The sequence below is a fragment of the Erythrolamprus reginae genome, chromosome 2 (genome assembly GCF_031021105.1).
Source record: "Erythrolamprus reginae isolate rEryReg1 chromosome 2, rEryReg1.hap1, whole genome shotgun sequence".
NCBI classification, from domain to species: Eukaryota; Metazoa; Chordata; class Lepidosauria; order Squamata; family Dipsadidae; genus Erythrolamprus; species Erythrolamprus reginae.
In genome coordinates, this window is record NC_091951.1 from 289,131,635 (window position 1) to 289,146,654 (window position 15,020).

The following is a 15,020-nucleotide window of genomic DNA, read 5'->3' on the forward strand; positions in this document are numbered from 1 at the left end:
AGAGAAATGTATATAACTGAAAGAAGCTGTTGCTCTTCCAGGATTTAACTACCAGTGTTGAAGTTTGATATATTGACAGAATAACCTAAGCAACAGTTTTACTATCCCACCACTTTCATTTTTTTAAAAGGCCAATTGGAAATCCTAAAAATCCCTCCCTAAAAAATCCCTCCCAAAAGCAAATTGAATAAATATCTTAAAAGAAAATAATTGTATTTATTTTACAAAATATAAATGAAAATAAAATCAGATTTACAATCTCCACTCTAATCTTGTGAAACCTTAGACTTAAGATATGTAAATCTACTGCCGTTTCATACAAACGTACTGCTTGATTTCTTAACTTTTTTGTTCTTTTAAGATGGTAGTAATGAATAGACATAATAATGGAGATTGAATCTAATTGCCTACTTCCATTTTCAGAATTATTAATTTCAAAACAAAATGTGAAACTGAGACAAGTTCTGTACCCAGTTATGCTGGCTAAATTCAGACTGAGATATTCTTCAGATCTCTGATATCTCTAACAAACTAAGTGGTCTAATTTGATACAGGATTGTTAGCTCAAAACTCAGGTATAAGAAACTGAAACCAAAGAACTGTAAAAGAGAAGTTTGTTTTAATTATTTAAAATTTATATTATTTTCTCGGAAAATGGTCAATATAAGCTGAAATAGAAGTTCTCGATTCATGCAATGTGTTGTATTTATTACTTGGTATTATAGAAACAAAACCTCAAGTTCTATCATTAAAACAGAACACAAACTGGACAATACATTAGAAGTAACCTTTTCAACTCTGAAGGGCATCCAAATAAAAAAAACACATTTGAAATGGCTGCATTATATTCCTTATTGTTCCATCTATAAAATCTTGCAAGCAGACTGAATATCAATCTGGCACATAGGCAAAACTTGTTCCAAAATTTAGCATGAAAATAACAATCAATAAGTCTTCCATCCCAGAGTATTTGTCAGAGTGATATTTGTTTATATTACTATTAGTGAAATGAAATAGTGTTTCCATGCAGTTATATTCAGTTTCATACACAGATTTTATTTTTGGAATGAGAGCATTCAGTCTCCCCCCCCTCCCCCCAATGTTAAAACTAACCGTGAGATGAAAGAATGTGCGTTAGATGTTAAGTGTCTGTTGAAATAATGAACTAAATGAAGATGTAGAGTGTTCGTGATCTGGAGCAAACTGAAAACTTAAACATCAACTGTAAGAAATAAAATGGTCCTTTTCAGTATGTGACTGATTCACATAATAGGCACTATTGCAACTAATGAAAAGAAATAATCTTAAATTGACCATTAATATACACATCACAAAGATTTTGATTCCTCAAGTATCTTCTTCATAAAAGATACTACAGCCTTCATCTGGTTCAAAAACATGCTCTACATCAAGTTTTATTTCCCCATGTCCTTCTTGCAAGTCATCCAGAGAAGCCAGGGCTTCATTTGTGTCACTCGCAAAAGTCTCGCGGGAGGCATCGTCGTATTCCTGAAGATTAAGTCCTTTAATAGCTTGCTTCATCTTTTTGCCCAGCACTTGAAATCTCCTCTTCTTTGCAGCACATTTGCTCTCATGCTCCTTTTGATTTTCAATAAAGAAGATTTCCTTTAAAGAGAATGTTAATACTCCATGAAGTGAGAAGCAATCAGACAAAAGCAGCTTTCACAAAGCACCAACTGTCCTAACTTTTAGAACTACCCCCCAAAAAGTCCTTCCTTCTCCTGTCCCTCCATTCATTTCATTCTTTCTCCTTCCTTGTTCCCCTATTTCTCCTTCCTTCCTCTCCACTTCTCTTTCCCTCCCTCTCTTTCTTTCTCTCTCTTTTCCCTCTCTCTCATTCTTTCCCTCCAGGTCTCTCTTATTTCTGTGTATTTCTTCTTCCCTCTTCTCTCTCTCATTTGTTTCTCCTCCCTTTTTGCTCTCATTTCTCTCACCTTAATTTCAGGTGGGGAGTGCGACTGCGATGGCAGGCAAAGAGCCGTTTTCTTTGGGGAGGGGCCATGTGCCTCTTGGGGGAGGAGGCTGAGTGCGAGCTTTAAAAAGAAAAGCGGAGAGAGGCAGAGGCAAGAGCTCTGGTTTGGGCAACGCTGTCACCAAGCAACGGGAGTGACCGCCCCTTTTCCCCACAGGATATACACACACAAACAGCGGTGCTGCACAAAACGGAACTCTTGCCTTGCCCTCCCTCCGCCTTTCTCTTTAAACTCGTGGCAGCTTCCTCCCCCCCGGCACATGGCGGGGTGCAGAAGTTCGCCCTGAGGCAGATCAGCTGTTGGCCGGGAAGAAACTGCTCCGGCTCCACTGCGCAGGTGTGGAAAACCCCATGTGGTATTTGGCTTTTGCCTGCGTGGCCACAGATAGTGGGTGGGCTTGATGTGGCCCACAGTCCGCCCCTTGCCCACGTCTGATCTAAAGTGACAGTGGCACTGAAAAAGTGACTTATGATCATTTTTTACACTTAGGACTGTTGCAGCATTCCCATGGTCACAAAGTCAAAATTTGCCAGTAGCCAAGAGTCCAAGTTTTGATCATGTGACCATGGGAATGGCAACAAATGTTTGCCAGTTTTATGGGGTCATGTAATCCCCTTTGTGACTTTCTGACAAGCAAAGTCTATGGAGAAGCCAGATTGACTTAATAACCTTGTTACTAACTTAACAACTGTAGTGATTCATTTAACAGCTGTGGCAAGAATGTTCATAAAATGGGGCAAAATTCACTTAACGATTGACTTGCTTAGCAAGAGAGATTTTGGGCTGAATTGTGGCCATAAATCGAGGACTACCTCTATTTCATTAAATGCATAAAGGAATGTGAGAAAAGAGAGCCAGAATATTGTATTTAAAAAAGGGATTTTTTAAGCTGTATAAAGCTATGTAGCAAATTGCAATGTAGAAATTAATATTTACCTTGACTTGTTCACTGGTTATGCCACGTGTGTGTTTCAACAAATATATATAAACTCCACCTGGAGTTCTTCTTCTAGAACCATCCTGAATGATGAAAAAATAAACCTTTTAAAAGTAGCAATAGTAAAACACATCAAATGTTTTGTTCCTTGAAATCTCAATATATATCTGAGGTACAATGAGAATACAGAATGCAAATGTTAACAGGGCTTTATAAAGTAGCAAATCAGTTGAGATTATAGTCTTTCCCTATCTCATTCATTCATTTTTATAAGCTGCCCCTCTCCTGACGGACTCGGGGTGCCGTATAACAATAACCCCAAATACAAAATATTAAACCCCAATATTAAAAATAACATTCACTCATACTACTTGCCGGAGCAGAGTGTTGTTGCTCAATGCCCCCAGGCCTGCTGGCATAGGCATGTTTTTAAAGCCTTTTGGAAGGCCAGGAGGATGGGGGTGATACAAATTTCTAGGGGGAGTTGATTTCAGAGGACCAGAGTTGCCAGAGAGAAGGCCCTTTCCCATGGTCCCACGAGTCGGCATTGCTTGGCTGACAGGACGTGGTGAAGGCCAACTCTGTGCAATCTAATCGGCCGCTGGGACAGGTGAGGTAGAAGACGGTCCCATAAGTAATTTGGCCCTAAGCCATGTAGGGCTTTATAGGTGATAACCAACACCTTAAATTGTGTCCGGAGATGGATCGGAAGTCAGTGTAGCTGGCTTTTGTTTCTCCTGAAGGTGTCTGGCAAGATAGTGATGTGTTACAATCACCGTTCCCTGTAAGCTGCGCACGTGCGCGCGCGTTCGTGCTCCAAAATACCCCCGCGTGCACCTTTTTCCTCGGGCGCGCAGTCCTCATCCCCCTGCCAGCCCGCGGGGGGGGGGGGCGGGCGGGCGGGCGGGGAGGCGCAGGCAGTAAAAGGGAGCCGCGGCCACACCTGCCTCTCCATGGTGCCTCCGGCCCCCTCGTGCTCCTGGCCTCTCGGCCCTGCCCCCCCACCCGCCCGGCCTCTCTTTCTCCTCCGCTGCAAGAGAGGGGGGAGGAGCAGGCGTTCTCCGGAGGCTGGCGGGCGCGCGGGCCGGCGCACGCTCTTCCCATCTCCCTGCCTGCGCGCCCGCCCGGAACATTCAAAGTAAGAGCGAAGGGTTTTCTTATTTTGAATGTTCCGGGCGGGTGGGCTGGCAGAGAGATTTGGGGAGCGCGCGCCGGCTGCCCCCCGAACACCTGGCCGCCCGCCCGCCCGCTCCGCCTCTCTTTCTCCTCCGCTGCAACACGGCGCCCGGCCATGCTCCTCCTCCCGGGAGCCCAGCTGAAAACAAAACGGCTCCAAAAGTCGGCTGGGATACCGGGAGGCGGAGCTTGGCCGGGCGCCGTGTCTTCACCTCCGCGCGCCGCCTCCGCCCGGCCGAAAACAAAACGGCTCCAAAAGTCGGCCGGGCTACCGGGAGGCAGTGCGCGGCTACTTCCTCTTCGCTGCAGAGCCGCACAGAGGCGAAGACACGGCGCCCGGCCGACTTTTGGAGCCGTTTTGTTTTCGGCCGGGCGGAGGCGGCGCGCGGAGACGAAGACACAGTGCCCAGCCACGCTCCGCCTCCCGGGAGCCCAGCTGAAAACAAAACGGCTCCAAAAGTCGGCTGGGCTCCCGGGAGGCGGAGCTTGGCCGGGCGCCGTGTCTTCGCCTCCGCGCGGCCAAAAACAAAACGGCTCCAAAAGTCGGCCGGGCTCCCGGGAGGCGGTGCGCGGCTGCTTCCTCTTCACTGCAGAGCCGCCGGGTAGAGGTGAAGACAACGGCGCCCTCCACTCTCTCCATCTCTCTCTCTTTTTCTCTCTGTTGCTGGTGTGGTGAACGAGAAAGAGAGAGAGAGAGAAAGGAGGGGAGAGAGAATGAGAAAGAAAGTGAGAAAGCAAGCAAGAGAGAAAGACAGGGAAAGAAAGCAAGAGAGAGAGAAAGAGAGGGGGGAAGGAGGGGGAGGGAAAGACATAGAGGGAGGGAAGGAGGAAGAGAGAAAGAACAAAAAAGAGAGGAAGGGAGGAAGAGAGAAAGGAAGAGGGATGGAGAGAGAGGGAATGAAAGATGAAGGAAGGGAGAGAGAAAGGGGGAGGGAGAGATAGAAAGGAGGGGGAAGGGGGTAGTTAGGGAGAGGGAAAAGGAAGGGCTTGGAGAAAGGGGGAAAGAAAGATAGAAAGGAAAGAGGGAGGGAGAGATAGAAAGGAAAGAGGGAGGGAAAGATAGAAAGAAAAGAAAAGAGGGAGGGAGAGATAGAAAGGAAAGTGGGAGGGAGGAAAGAGGGAGAAAGACATAGAAAGGATAGAATTATGGATGCAAGAACTTGCTCATGTGTGATAGCGCATGCCCACACTTACTTACTTACTTACTTAATTTATTTATTTATACTTATATGCCGCCCAGTGCCAAAGGGACTGCCGCTCAGACACTATACTTTTCCGCTCACCCCGAAAAAAAATTAGAGGGAACACTGGTTACAATGCTATTTATTTTTCTAGCTTTCCAAAAATTATGAAAACAGTACTTGTATTTTAAAACAAGAGCTGGTAAGACACCCCCCCCCCAAAAAAAAACCACAACAACAAATTATATCATTGTTTTTCCTATTCTTTTGGAGAGATTAAAAATTATGTTTGGAAATGTGTCTTTCTGCTTGGGCTTCTTTTCCAATTGTGCAGACTTCCTTCAGACAGCCTCTCAAGAATCCATTATAGCTGGGAATGAGATTTTGAGTGAAAAATTATTCATACATCCCTTCATGAGGACTGGCTGAAACCTCAATCCAAAAGGGAAATGTACAGATTATCGCTCCTTCCTGTAATTTACATATTTTCTGAAAACTAATCTTTCTAATTCTTTTCCTCATGTAAATACATTTTTTTTATTTTTCCCACAATCAAAATTCATGAAGACAGTGTCAAAAATGACACTTCTCACATTTAATTTGATGCTGAAACTTTTAATGTGTATAAAATCAAAGTAGTGATATCCAAGAAACGTATGGATCCTGAATTGGAATACTAATGTTTACTATCTAGCTATTTATTAGCTTTATAAATAATTAGAGGTATTTTCGCCCGTGGCTGGCAGAAGAGCGTTCTTGCCCGGCGGGAGGCAAAGCACTGGGCAAAGCACTCTTCACCTCCTGCCGGGCAAACGCGCTCTTCTGGCGGCCACGGGCGAAGGGCGGGGAAGCCTCTTGCAGCAGCTGCTACAGCGGAGACATTTGGGGTTTTGGCTGGGGGGGAGAAGGCAGGAGGTCCGGCGCTTCACCTGCCCTCCCAGCCAAAAGGCAAAGCCGCGCAGCTCCCCAGCAACCGAAGGAGATTTAACCCCGCCCCTCTGTCCCACTCATCGCCCGTGGCCGGCAGAAGAGCAGGGGCAGGCAGGAGGCAGTCTTTAACATGCCACAGAGGCTCTGGAGCGCCGCCTGGTAGTCGTCGCAGCACTGGCTTTCGCTCCTGTTGCATTCGTGAGCTTTCATGCCCAGGAAGCTCTCTGAGCTCGGGAAGGAGCCCACGGTCAGTCGGCTGCGGGCGGGAGGAAGGCAAATGCGGCCCGGAGGCTGGGAGGGAGGTGGTATACGGGAGGCAGCCTCCACGCTTTTCTTTCGGAGGAGCTAATTGGCCAAAGATGTTCCCAGCCCAGCAGCGCTTTTACATTGATTCCTTTCTCTGGCCACTTAGCTCCTCCGCCGAAAGAAAAGCGTGGAGGCTGCCTCCCTCCTCTTCCCGTATTCCGCCTCCCTCCCAGCCTCTGGGCCGCATTCGCCTTCCTCCGCCACCACCAGCATCCAGCTCCTCCTCCTCGCTTCTCTACAAAATAACAGCCGGGCAGCGGCGCGGAGGCTGGGGGCGACGGGTGTGTGTGGAAGAGATTCATGGGAGAACTGGGGGGAGCCATGGCCACCGCCCCGTGGAAGGGACCTGGCTGGGAAGCTCCTGAAGGTGATCTTTGCAGGGCCCCCCAGGAGAGCAAGCAGCAGGCGTGGGCTGGGGTCTTTCCTCTGGGGGCAAAGGTGGTGGTCGCGGGGTGCCTTTGCTGCAGGCAGGTGTCTAGGCACCGCAGCTCCCCCCAGTTCTCCTACGGACCTCTTCCACACACACCCGCCGCCTCCAGCCTCCGTGCCGCCGCCCAGCTGTCATCTTGTAAAGCGAGAAGAGGAGGAGCTGGATGCTGCTGGCGGTGGAGGAAGGCGAATGTGGCTGGGAGGGAGGCGGAATACGGGAGGAGGAGGAAGAGGAGGAGGAGGGAGGAAGGAGAGAGAGAGAGAGAGGTTTCTGCTTGAAGTTGAAGGTGGCAGCGCAGCGCGAATCTGGCAAGGGCTTCTCCAACCTTTTCCCTCCCTTCCCTTCGAGTCATTGCAGCCGGACAGTAACTGTCTACCCAATCCACCCACGAGGCTCCCTCCAAGCAGCCTGAACTGTCTCTCCCCCCCCCCCCGTCTCCCCTCTCCTCTACCCACCCCCGAATGATCTGAATGCCGGCAGTAATGAGGCAAAAGGGGTGAGTTTTCAGCTTGCACGCATTATTGGCTTTTCCATTGATTCCTATGGGAAACATTGTTTAATCTTACGAACTTTTCACCTTACGAACCTCGTCCCGGAACCAATTAAATTCGTAAGATGAGGTATCACTGTACTTGTACTCTTCTTAGCATCATGAAAGAAGTACAACTACGTATTATAGCTGAATATTACAAACTCTGTAATCATTTGACCTATTGTATTTCATCAACCAATCTGTCAAATTATGGTCAAATATTATAAAACATTAAGTCAGGGGTATCTGACCTTGACAACCTTAAGACTTGTGGACTTCAACTTCCAGAATTCCTCAGCCAGCCATTTATTGCAAAACTAAAGCCATTTTTCCAGTGAGAATTAAAAGTAAATAATAAACTAATTAATTAACCATCATCAGCATCAAGGCTCATTGACTAATAACTACTCTGTAATCATAACATGAGCCAATAATGCAATTTATATGTTGTAAGCTGCCCCGAGTCCTCAGAGAGGGGCAGCATATAAATCCAATAAATATTTAAATAAATATTTAAATAAATAAATAAATAAATTCAATTCAATTCAATTCAGAAAGGATTGATGTGAATGTTTTGTGCTTTTAGGCAGGTAGAATTGCCAAAAGAAAGTATCTGATAGGTGTAGTGTCCCCTCGATTTTCGTGGGTTCGAACTTCACGAATAGCCTATACCACGGTTTTTCAAAAAATATTAATTAAAAAATACTTTGCGGGTTTTTTCCTATACCATGGTTTTTCCTGCCTGATGACATCATACGTCATCGCCAAACTAATAATTTTTGCAAATAAATAACAAAAAAAATAATTGTTGTTAATAAATAATTATGTTTATAAATATCAGGATCGCTAAGTCTCATTCAACGGTGAGTACCAGTAATAATGATGAGTAAATGGTTGTTAAGGGAATGGGAAATGGTAATGTAGGGGTTTAGAGTGTTAAGGGATGGCTTGTGATACTGTCCATAGCCAAAAATGGTGTATTTACTTCCGCATCTCTACTTCACGGAAATTCGATTTTCGCGGGTGGTCTCGGAATGCATCCCCCGTGAAAATCGAGGGAACACTGTATATCTAATCTGATAAAGATAGTGATTGTGGATATGAAAGGAGGAAATTAGTAGGTAAAGTGACTCCTCAATGGGATCTATCTGATTGGTAACAACAAAGGTATTCATTGGATGATAAAGTGATTTATCAGTAGTAACAATGACAGCAAGATGGAAAATTATAGGAAAGGAAATACCATCTTTTTAGTATTAGTTAAGCTGCAATCCTTATAAACTACATGACAAATTATTTACCATGATTAAAAGACCTCCATTTTGCTCCACCTCAGATGTTTTCATCAATAATTCAATTGATTTCTTTTTCCCAATGATTTTCACTACCCGTACCATTAGATCTTTCTTTGGTTCATGAAGCCTGAAAGAAAGGTAAAAATGTTGTATTTGCCATGTAATTTGAGTGACAATATTTTCAAAAACAAATCCGTTATTACAAATTTGAATTTTACAAATTCAAAACCGGAATGTGCTTATCTTTTATTATTTTAAAATATGTTTTGTTTAAAATCTCTCAGATAAAAGATCAAAATCTTACCGATAGGCAATTTCATCTGCCACTTTTTCTTCAGGATCATCTTCTGTAATTTCATACCTCCCTTTATAATTCATTTCTTCTCTTTGAACCAATCTTTCCTTTACGGGCCTTTTCCGTTTCCAAATATTTTGTCTATTCACCCCTTCCTCCTCCTCTTTTGATAGTGTCTTTTTATCATCTTGCATATATTCATCCAACTCTTTGTCTAACGTATTCACTACTTCTGATTCAGATTGTTTCAGCAACTCTTTTGCTAATATGTAGTTGTAGGTTTCTGATCCTCGACTTTTGTCCAGGTTGCCATCCATCCACAGAATCCCAAGGTTTTTTGCCACATCATCTTGATTCTGTCTTTGCAAAACTTCACCCCATACATTGTTGACCTTTTTAGGGATCTGTTTGTGAACGTTTGGAGGAAACTGGATAAGCTCTGGTTTGGGGGGAGGAAGGTTTGAACATTTTTGTCGCTTCCGCTTCCATAGACCACTCTCTTCATCAGAATCTGAAAAACTTTCATCGGTTGAATCCATACTTTTCACTGTCCGATAAGGAACACTTGTTTCTGATTGTGAACTGCTGCTTGGAAAAGATAGTGCTGGATTACCGTTATCATTCTGAAATATAAATGTACGGTACATGAGTCTATGAAGAAGGGCAGCACAGAAATATAAACAAACAAACATTTAAAAAATCACTTGCACTATTTTTACCTTTTTTCATGTACCCTAGATATAATCCTAGAGAAAAACTGCTAAAATTTTAATAGGGATTAATTAGAAATCCATAGTTTTCAGACATTTATGTTGGGGGAGAATATTCAGAGAACCACACAAAAACAATTAAGGGAAATTTAGGCAGAGTGTACAACAGGTACAACAGAAAATTTAACAGGGTATTTTCTACCTTTTCCAAAGTAATTATGTGTATAAAAATAATCCATATTTTTAACCTTGCAATATATTTGAAGTGAATATTTGAGTTTGATATCTGTGCTCTAAAGTTATTCTTTCTTCTTTTAAAAAACAGAGTCTGAACATTTCAAAATGGAGCTTCAGAGAGGTGGATCAAGATGAAGTATGTGTATTAATCATACTACTCAGCAGAATATGAAAATAAAATTAAAAACCTATATTCTTTAGTTAGCGAGATATTATTATTTAACAAAATACTTTCTATTTAAATGTTAATTTTTTATGTTCAGAGAAACTCAAATTTTAGATGTGATATAAGCCCATAAACAGACCTACAGTCCAGAAATTGATTTCTTTGTTAAACTATATGTCAGCTTTATTTTTCAACTATGGGTTATTTTAGACATTTTAAGACAGGTGTGTCAAACTCAAGAGCTGGAGCAAGATCAGGCACATGGGGCCACCTTATAAACAATGAAGGACTGATCTGCAGTGCCTTTGCCAGTGAAAACAGAGCTCAAAGGGGCTGCATGTGGCCCTCCAGAGTTCCATCTTTACTGAGGGTCGTAGGAGGCTGTCACAACTGAAAACAGAGCTTGGAAACCAGTTTTCATTGGGCCATCACAGGTTCCCACAGACGTTGAGCTGACCACGTCCACCCTGGCCACACCCATCCTGCCCCCCTCCCAGACAAATACAACCCTGATGTGGCCCTCAATGGAATAGAGTTTGACACCCCAATTTTAAGACATACTCCCACAAATTAATTTTTCATTCATCTACGGAACTGTATATACTTTTCAGTATAAAGTAGAATACCCTAGCAGCTGCTGGCATGTACAAAGTTAATTTAGTATACTTGGAACAATGAGGTAATATTTAATAGAAAGATGGCATATGGGAAAATAAATTTAATTTCTAGAATTTGCTTTACTGTTAGAAACAATTTAATCAAACTGCTGATGTCACCAACTATGGAAGAATGAGCCAATCTGACCAAGAGCTTTTAGAAGATGAATTACCTGAGTAATCAATACAGAACTTATATATCGTCAGTAAAACATGTTACAGTAGGACATTTCTTTTAGAGTTAGTTTATTATTTAACAATTGTTAGAGGCTGTCTTAATCTGAACAATTCTGGTGCTATAAATAAACAGACCTTGAAACAATGAATTAAACACCCTACTAAAGCTGCAGGGTGCTAGAACTGTTACAAGCAGCACGTCCTGTTTATACTTCTGAGCCAGTAGCATTTTAATTGTTATATATAAAATCTTATGCTTGAGTGATATTTCACTCTAATTTTATATTTTATATCCCACTAATAACCCATCTAAATAATATATTTTATTTTTAGAAAACTAATGATGAAGTCCACAGGGTTAGATAATAAGTTTTGCTGATTCCGTATAGCGTATATCGGACCCCTGGTTCCAACGCAGGACCCACCCTCCACACTGGGGCAATTTGATTTTTAATAGGGGCAATTGGAACCTTATTTAAACCAAGTTAATGGCCTTTTAGGCTTCCTTCACATGAGTAGGAGTTCACTTTTTGAATAGTAAGACTAATATGTCATGGGGGAGTAGGGACATGAGGATTTTAGAGATGCTTAGGTGGGACATGGGCAAAACACGATTGGGAACCATTGGTCCAGACTAAATATTTGTGGGAATACTTTTTAAGCGAATGAGTCTTATCATGTACTACCTACTATTCTCTCCCCCCCCCATTTAATAGACTAAAATTAGCATACTTTTAAACATGAAGATCCAATTTAAAGTTATTATCTCTTCAGAAGGATATTTGGATATCATACCCACCCCCACCCCCCCAAAAAAAAACTGATAGAAAAAGAGCATAAATCAGTAGATAGTTGGATCTGGAATAAAAATGAAGTCATAAAATGCTTAAAAAAATAAAGTAAAAGGAAGTTCAGTTTCCATAATGAAACAGACTAGGGGACCTTGGAGCAAATCTATCATTTATTTGGGGGGGGCGCGCAAAATAAAACAAAACAGAAACTCTGCTCTCACAGGCTATTTTTAGAAAGTTTTCCCAATGCCTCAGCCAAGATGCCAAAAAAGAGCGGAAACGAAAGTGAAAAGAGCTCAGATCCCGCCCAGCAGAAACAAATCCATTTTCCTAACACGAATCTTTAAACGAAACAAACCACAGCACCTAACTACAATTTGAAAAGTAACAGCAACGATGGGGAAAAAACTAGATGGGCCGAAGTACATAACACTTCTGGATAAAGAGAAAAAAACCCCATATTTTTCTCTTCAGAAATAGATCCTGAAATGGGGTCTGCTGGTTGCAATCCCCAGAAAAAAACAAACTCTGTCCTATTACTGGCCCCGTCTATTCAGGGAATCTTGCAAATAATAATTACATTTGAACTCTTGTGACTCGGAATTAGGTTCTGTTAAAAAGATAATTTATTTCTGTCCAGTTACTGCAGCAGGAGCCAATGCACTAAGAAATAGCCACAACTTGTGTGTTTGTATGTGGGGTGTGTGTGTGTGAAGCCTATACATTCATTTCCAATGGGATGGTGCCAAAATAAGAGCGGGAAGACTCGGATTACAAGCTTCCTCCCAAGATGCTAACCTCACCGTCCTAACGTGTTGCAAAGCTCGCCGGTTTTACCTCCGTGGAGAAAAATACCGGCTCTCTCCTCCTAAGTCTTTACCCTGTAGGAAGAACTGGTAAGAGTTTGCCAGACCTGTTGGGGACTCCTGGAAGGAGCTGAGACCGGCATTTCGCAGTCCGAGTCCGATATCTCTCCCTCTTCTTGGTCCTGCTCCATTCTTGGAACTTCCGACGCCATCTTTCCCTCTCTCTCAAATTACCCTAGGAGCCGCGAAGGGAGAAGCGCTGGCCTTAAGGCCAAGAAAAACTACAGAGTCCACAATGCCTTGCAGGCGGAACAATGAGCATTTCCTCCCTTCCTTCTCGAAACTTCGTGGGAATTGTAGTCTTTTAATCCCCCACCCCCGCGGCTGTACATCCGTTTTCTATATTGAATTGCCCGCGTTTTCCCCCCCAGACCTGTATTTTATGCTGAGAAATCTTAAAATTCGGATACCGGGATTGTTTTCTCAGGATACAAGAAAGAAGGGACGGTGATGGTGAAAAACAGCCATTGTATATTAAAACTGTAATCACGGCAGGACATGCCCATTTTTTTTAGATGTCTACTTACACATTGTGATGCGTGTGTTGTACTGGTAGACAAAGAGTTATTGATTTGGGGGCGGTGGGCATTTTCAGGTTTTGTCAAAAAGAATTTACAGCATAAAATATAGTAGTATATATTTTATGATATTCAGGTTAATTTTTCTTTTTCCTTAAGAAATTAAGAAAAAAAAGAAAAATTAGCCTGAACAACATAAAATATAGCAATCGCTGTATATCATTTAAATACATGTTCCTGATTTACTTAAATCATTTTCCTTTTCTGTCATACTGTAACATCACAAATACTGTCATGTCTTTCAAGTTGCATCCAATCCTTATTGACCTTGTAAGATTCATACACTATGAAAAAGGCCTTGTGATTTTTTCTGTTGCAATTATGTGAGGTTCTAATCCTGATACTTTGACTGCTTTTCTTTTGTGGGGTTCATTAATTCAGACAATGCTGGGACATTAGCAATAGCAATAGCACTTATATATACAGCTTCAAAGTGTTTTATAGCCCTCTCTAAGCGGTTTGCAGAGTCACCATATCGTTCCCAACAATCTGAGCCTTCATTTTATCCATTTCAGAAGGATGGAAAGCTTAGTCAACCTGGAGCCTGATGAGATTTGAATTGGTGAATTACAGTCAGCAGTCAGCAAAAGCAGCTAGCAGTACTGCACTCCAACCACTGTGCCACCATGGCTCATTAAGTGGCAACCTGCAACATTGTGACCAAATGTCCATCAAGAACTTACACCTGCCCAATGTCTGATTTTTTCAGCATAGACCACCCTGTCCTTGAATGGCTGGGTGGACTGGACATTAATATTTGAACCACTATAAGCCCATGTGTTTGTCATGCTGAATAATTAAATACTGTATTGTCAGAAAAACCTCTAAGCAAAAATCAAAGACTGTTCAAGTTGATGCCATTACCTGACCACAAAAGAGTTCAAATTGCATGTTTAATCTTGGAAGTAAATGATCCTTCAAGAAATAAAACTGGGTCTAAAGGAAAAGAATGGTTCAAGAGGCAGTATACTAATTAATAACGCAAATCCCTCACTTTCTAGGGATAGTTACAACAAAGAAAGGTATGACTAATTTAAATTGTGTAGGGGAATATTTATTTATTTATTTTGTCTAATGCATAATGTAGGATTCAGAGGATATAATCATAGTAAAATACATCAATAGAAGAATAGAAGGAAAGACATTAGGAATAATATAGAAGAAATAATCATTGGGAATAATAGAGTTCATATACATGGAGCAAGTAAAAATATAAGAAAGACATTAGGACGGGACGGAAGGCATGCTGGTGCACTTATGCACACCCCTTACTGACATCTTAGGAGTCTGGAGAGGTCAACCGTGAATAGTCTAAGGGTAAAACCTCAGTCTCAATCTAAGCCACATTATGATCCACCAAAATAATGCAACACCAAAATTCAATTTCAAAAAAGCGAACTACGAACTCATTGAAGCCCACCTCTCAACATTAAACTGGAAAACTCTATTCTCTAAATGCTACACTACTGATGACCTCTACAACACATTCCTACTTGAAATGAAAATTATTATCAGACTTCATGTACCTCTAACATCTACCACAAACAAACAAAAAATAACCTCCCCATCTCAATAAGAAAATTACAAACAAGAAAAAAATCTCTCTAGAGGAAAAACAAAAAAGGACAAGTTGCCAACTTCACTGTTGACTTCACTGAAGATCGAGTTGAAAAAGCATTATGTGACCTTAAACCTTCTCTATCAGTCGGACCAGATTGTCTATGTGCTTACTTCCTAAAAAAGCTCTCTTCTGCTATAGCCGA

The 15,020-nt window shown here is 42.2% G+C and overlaps 1 protein-coding gene across 1 annotated transcript; it reads right to left on the reverse strand.

The window, feature by feature from the left end:
- Window positions 1-597: 597 nt before the first annotated feature.
- Window positions 598-12,958, reverse strand: PHAX (phosphorylated adaptor for RNA export). Its single transcript, XM_070742843.1, has 5 exons — window positions 12,727-12,958; window positions 9,086-9,699; window positions 8,788-8,908; window positions 2,931-3,014; window positions 598-1,626 (listed from the first exon to the last, which is right to left on the reverse strand). Exons 1-5 carry the CDS (start codon window positions 12,829-12,831, stop codon window positions 1,348-1,350), a joined length of 1,203 nt encoding a protein of 400 aa, XP_070598944.1. The 5' UTR covers window positions 12,832-12,958; the 3' UTR covers window positions 598-1,347.
- Window positions 12,959-15,020: the final 2,062 nt, after the last annotated feature.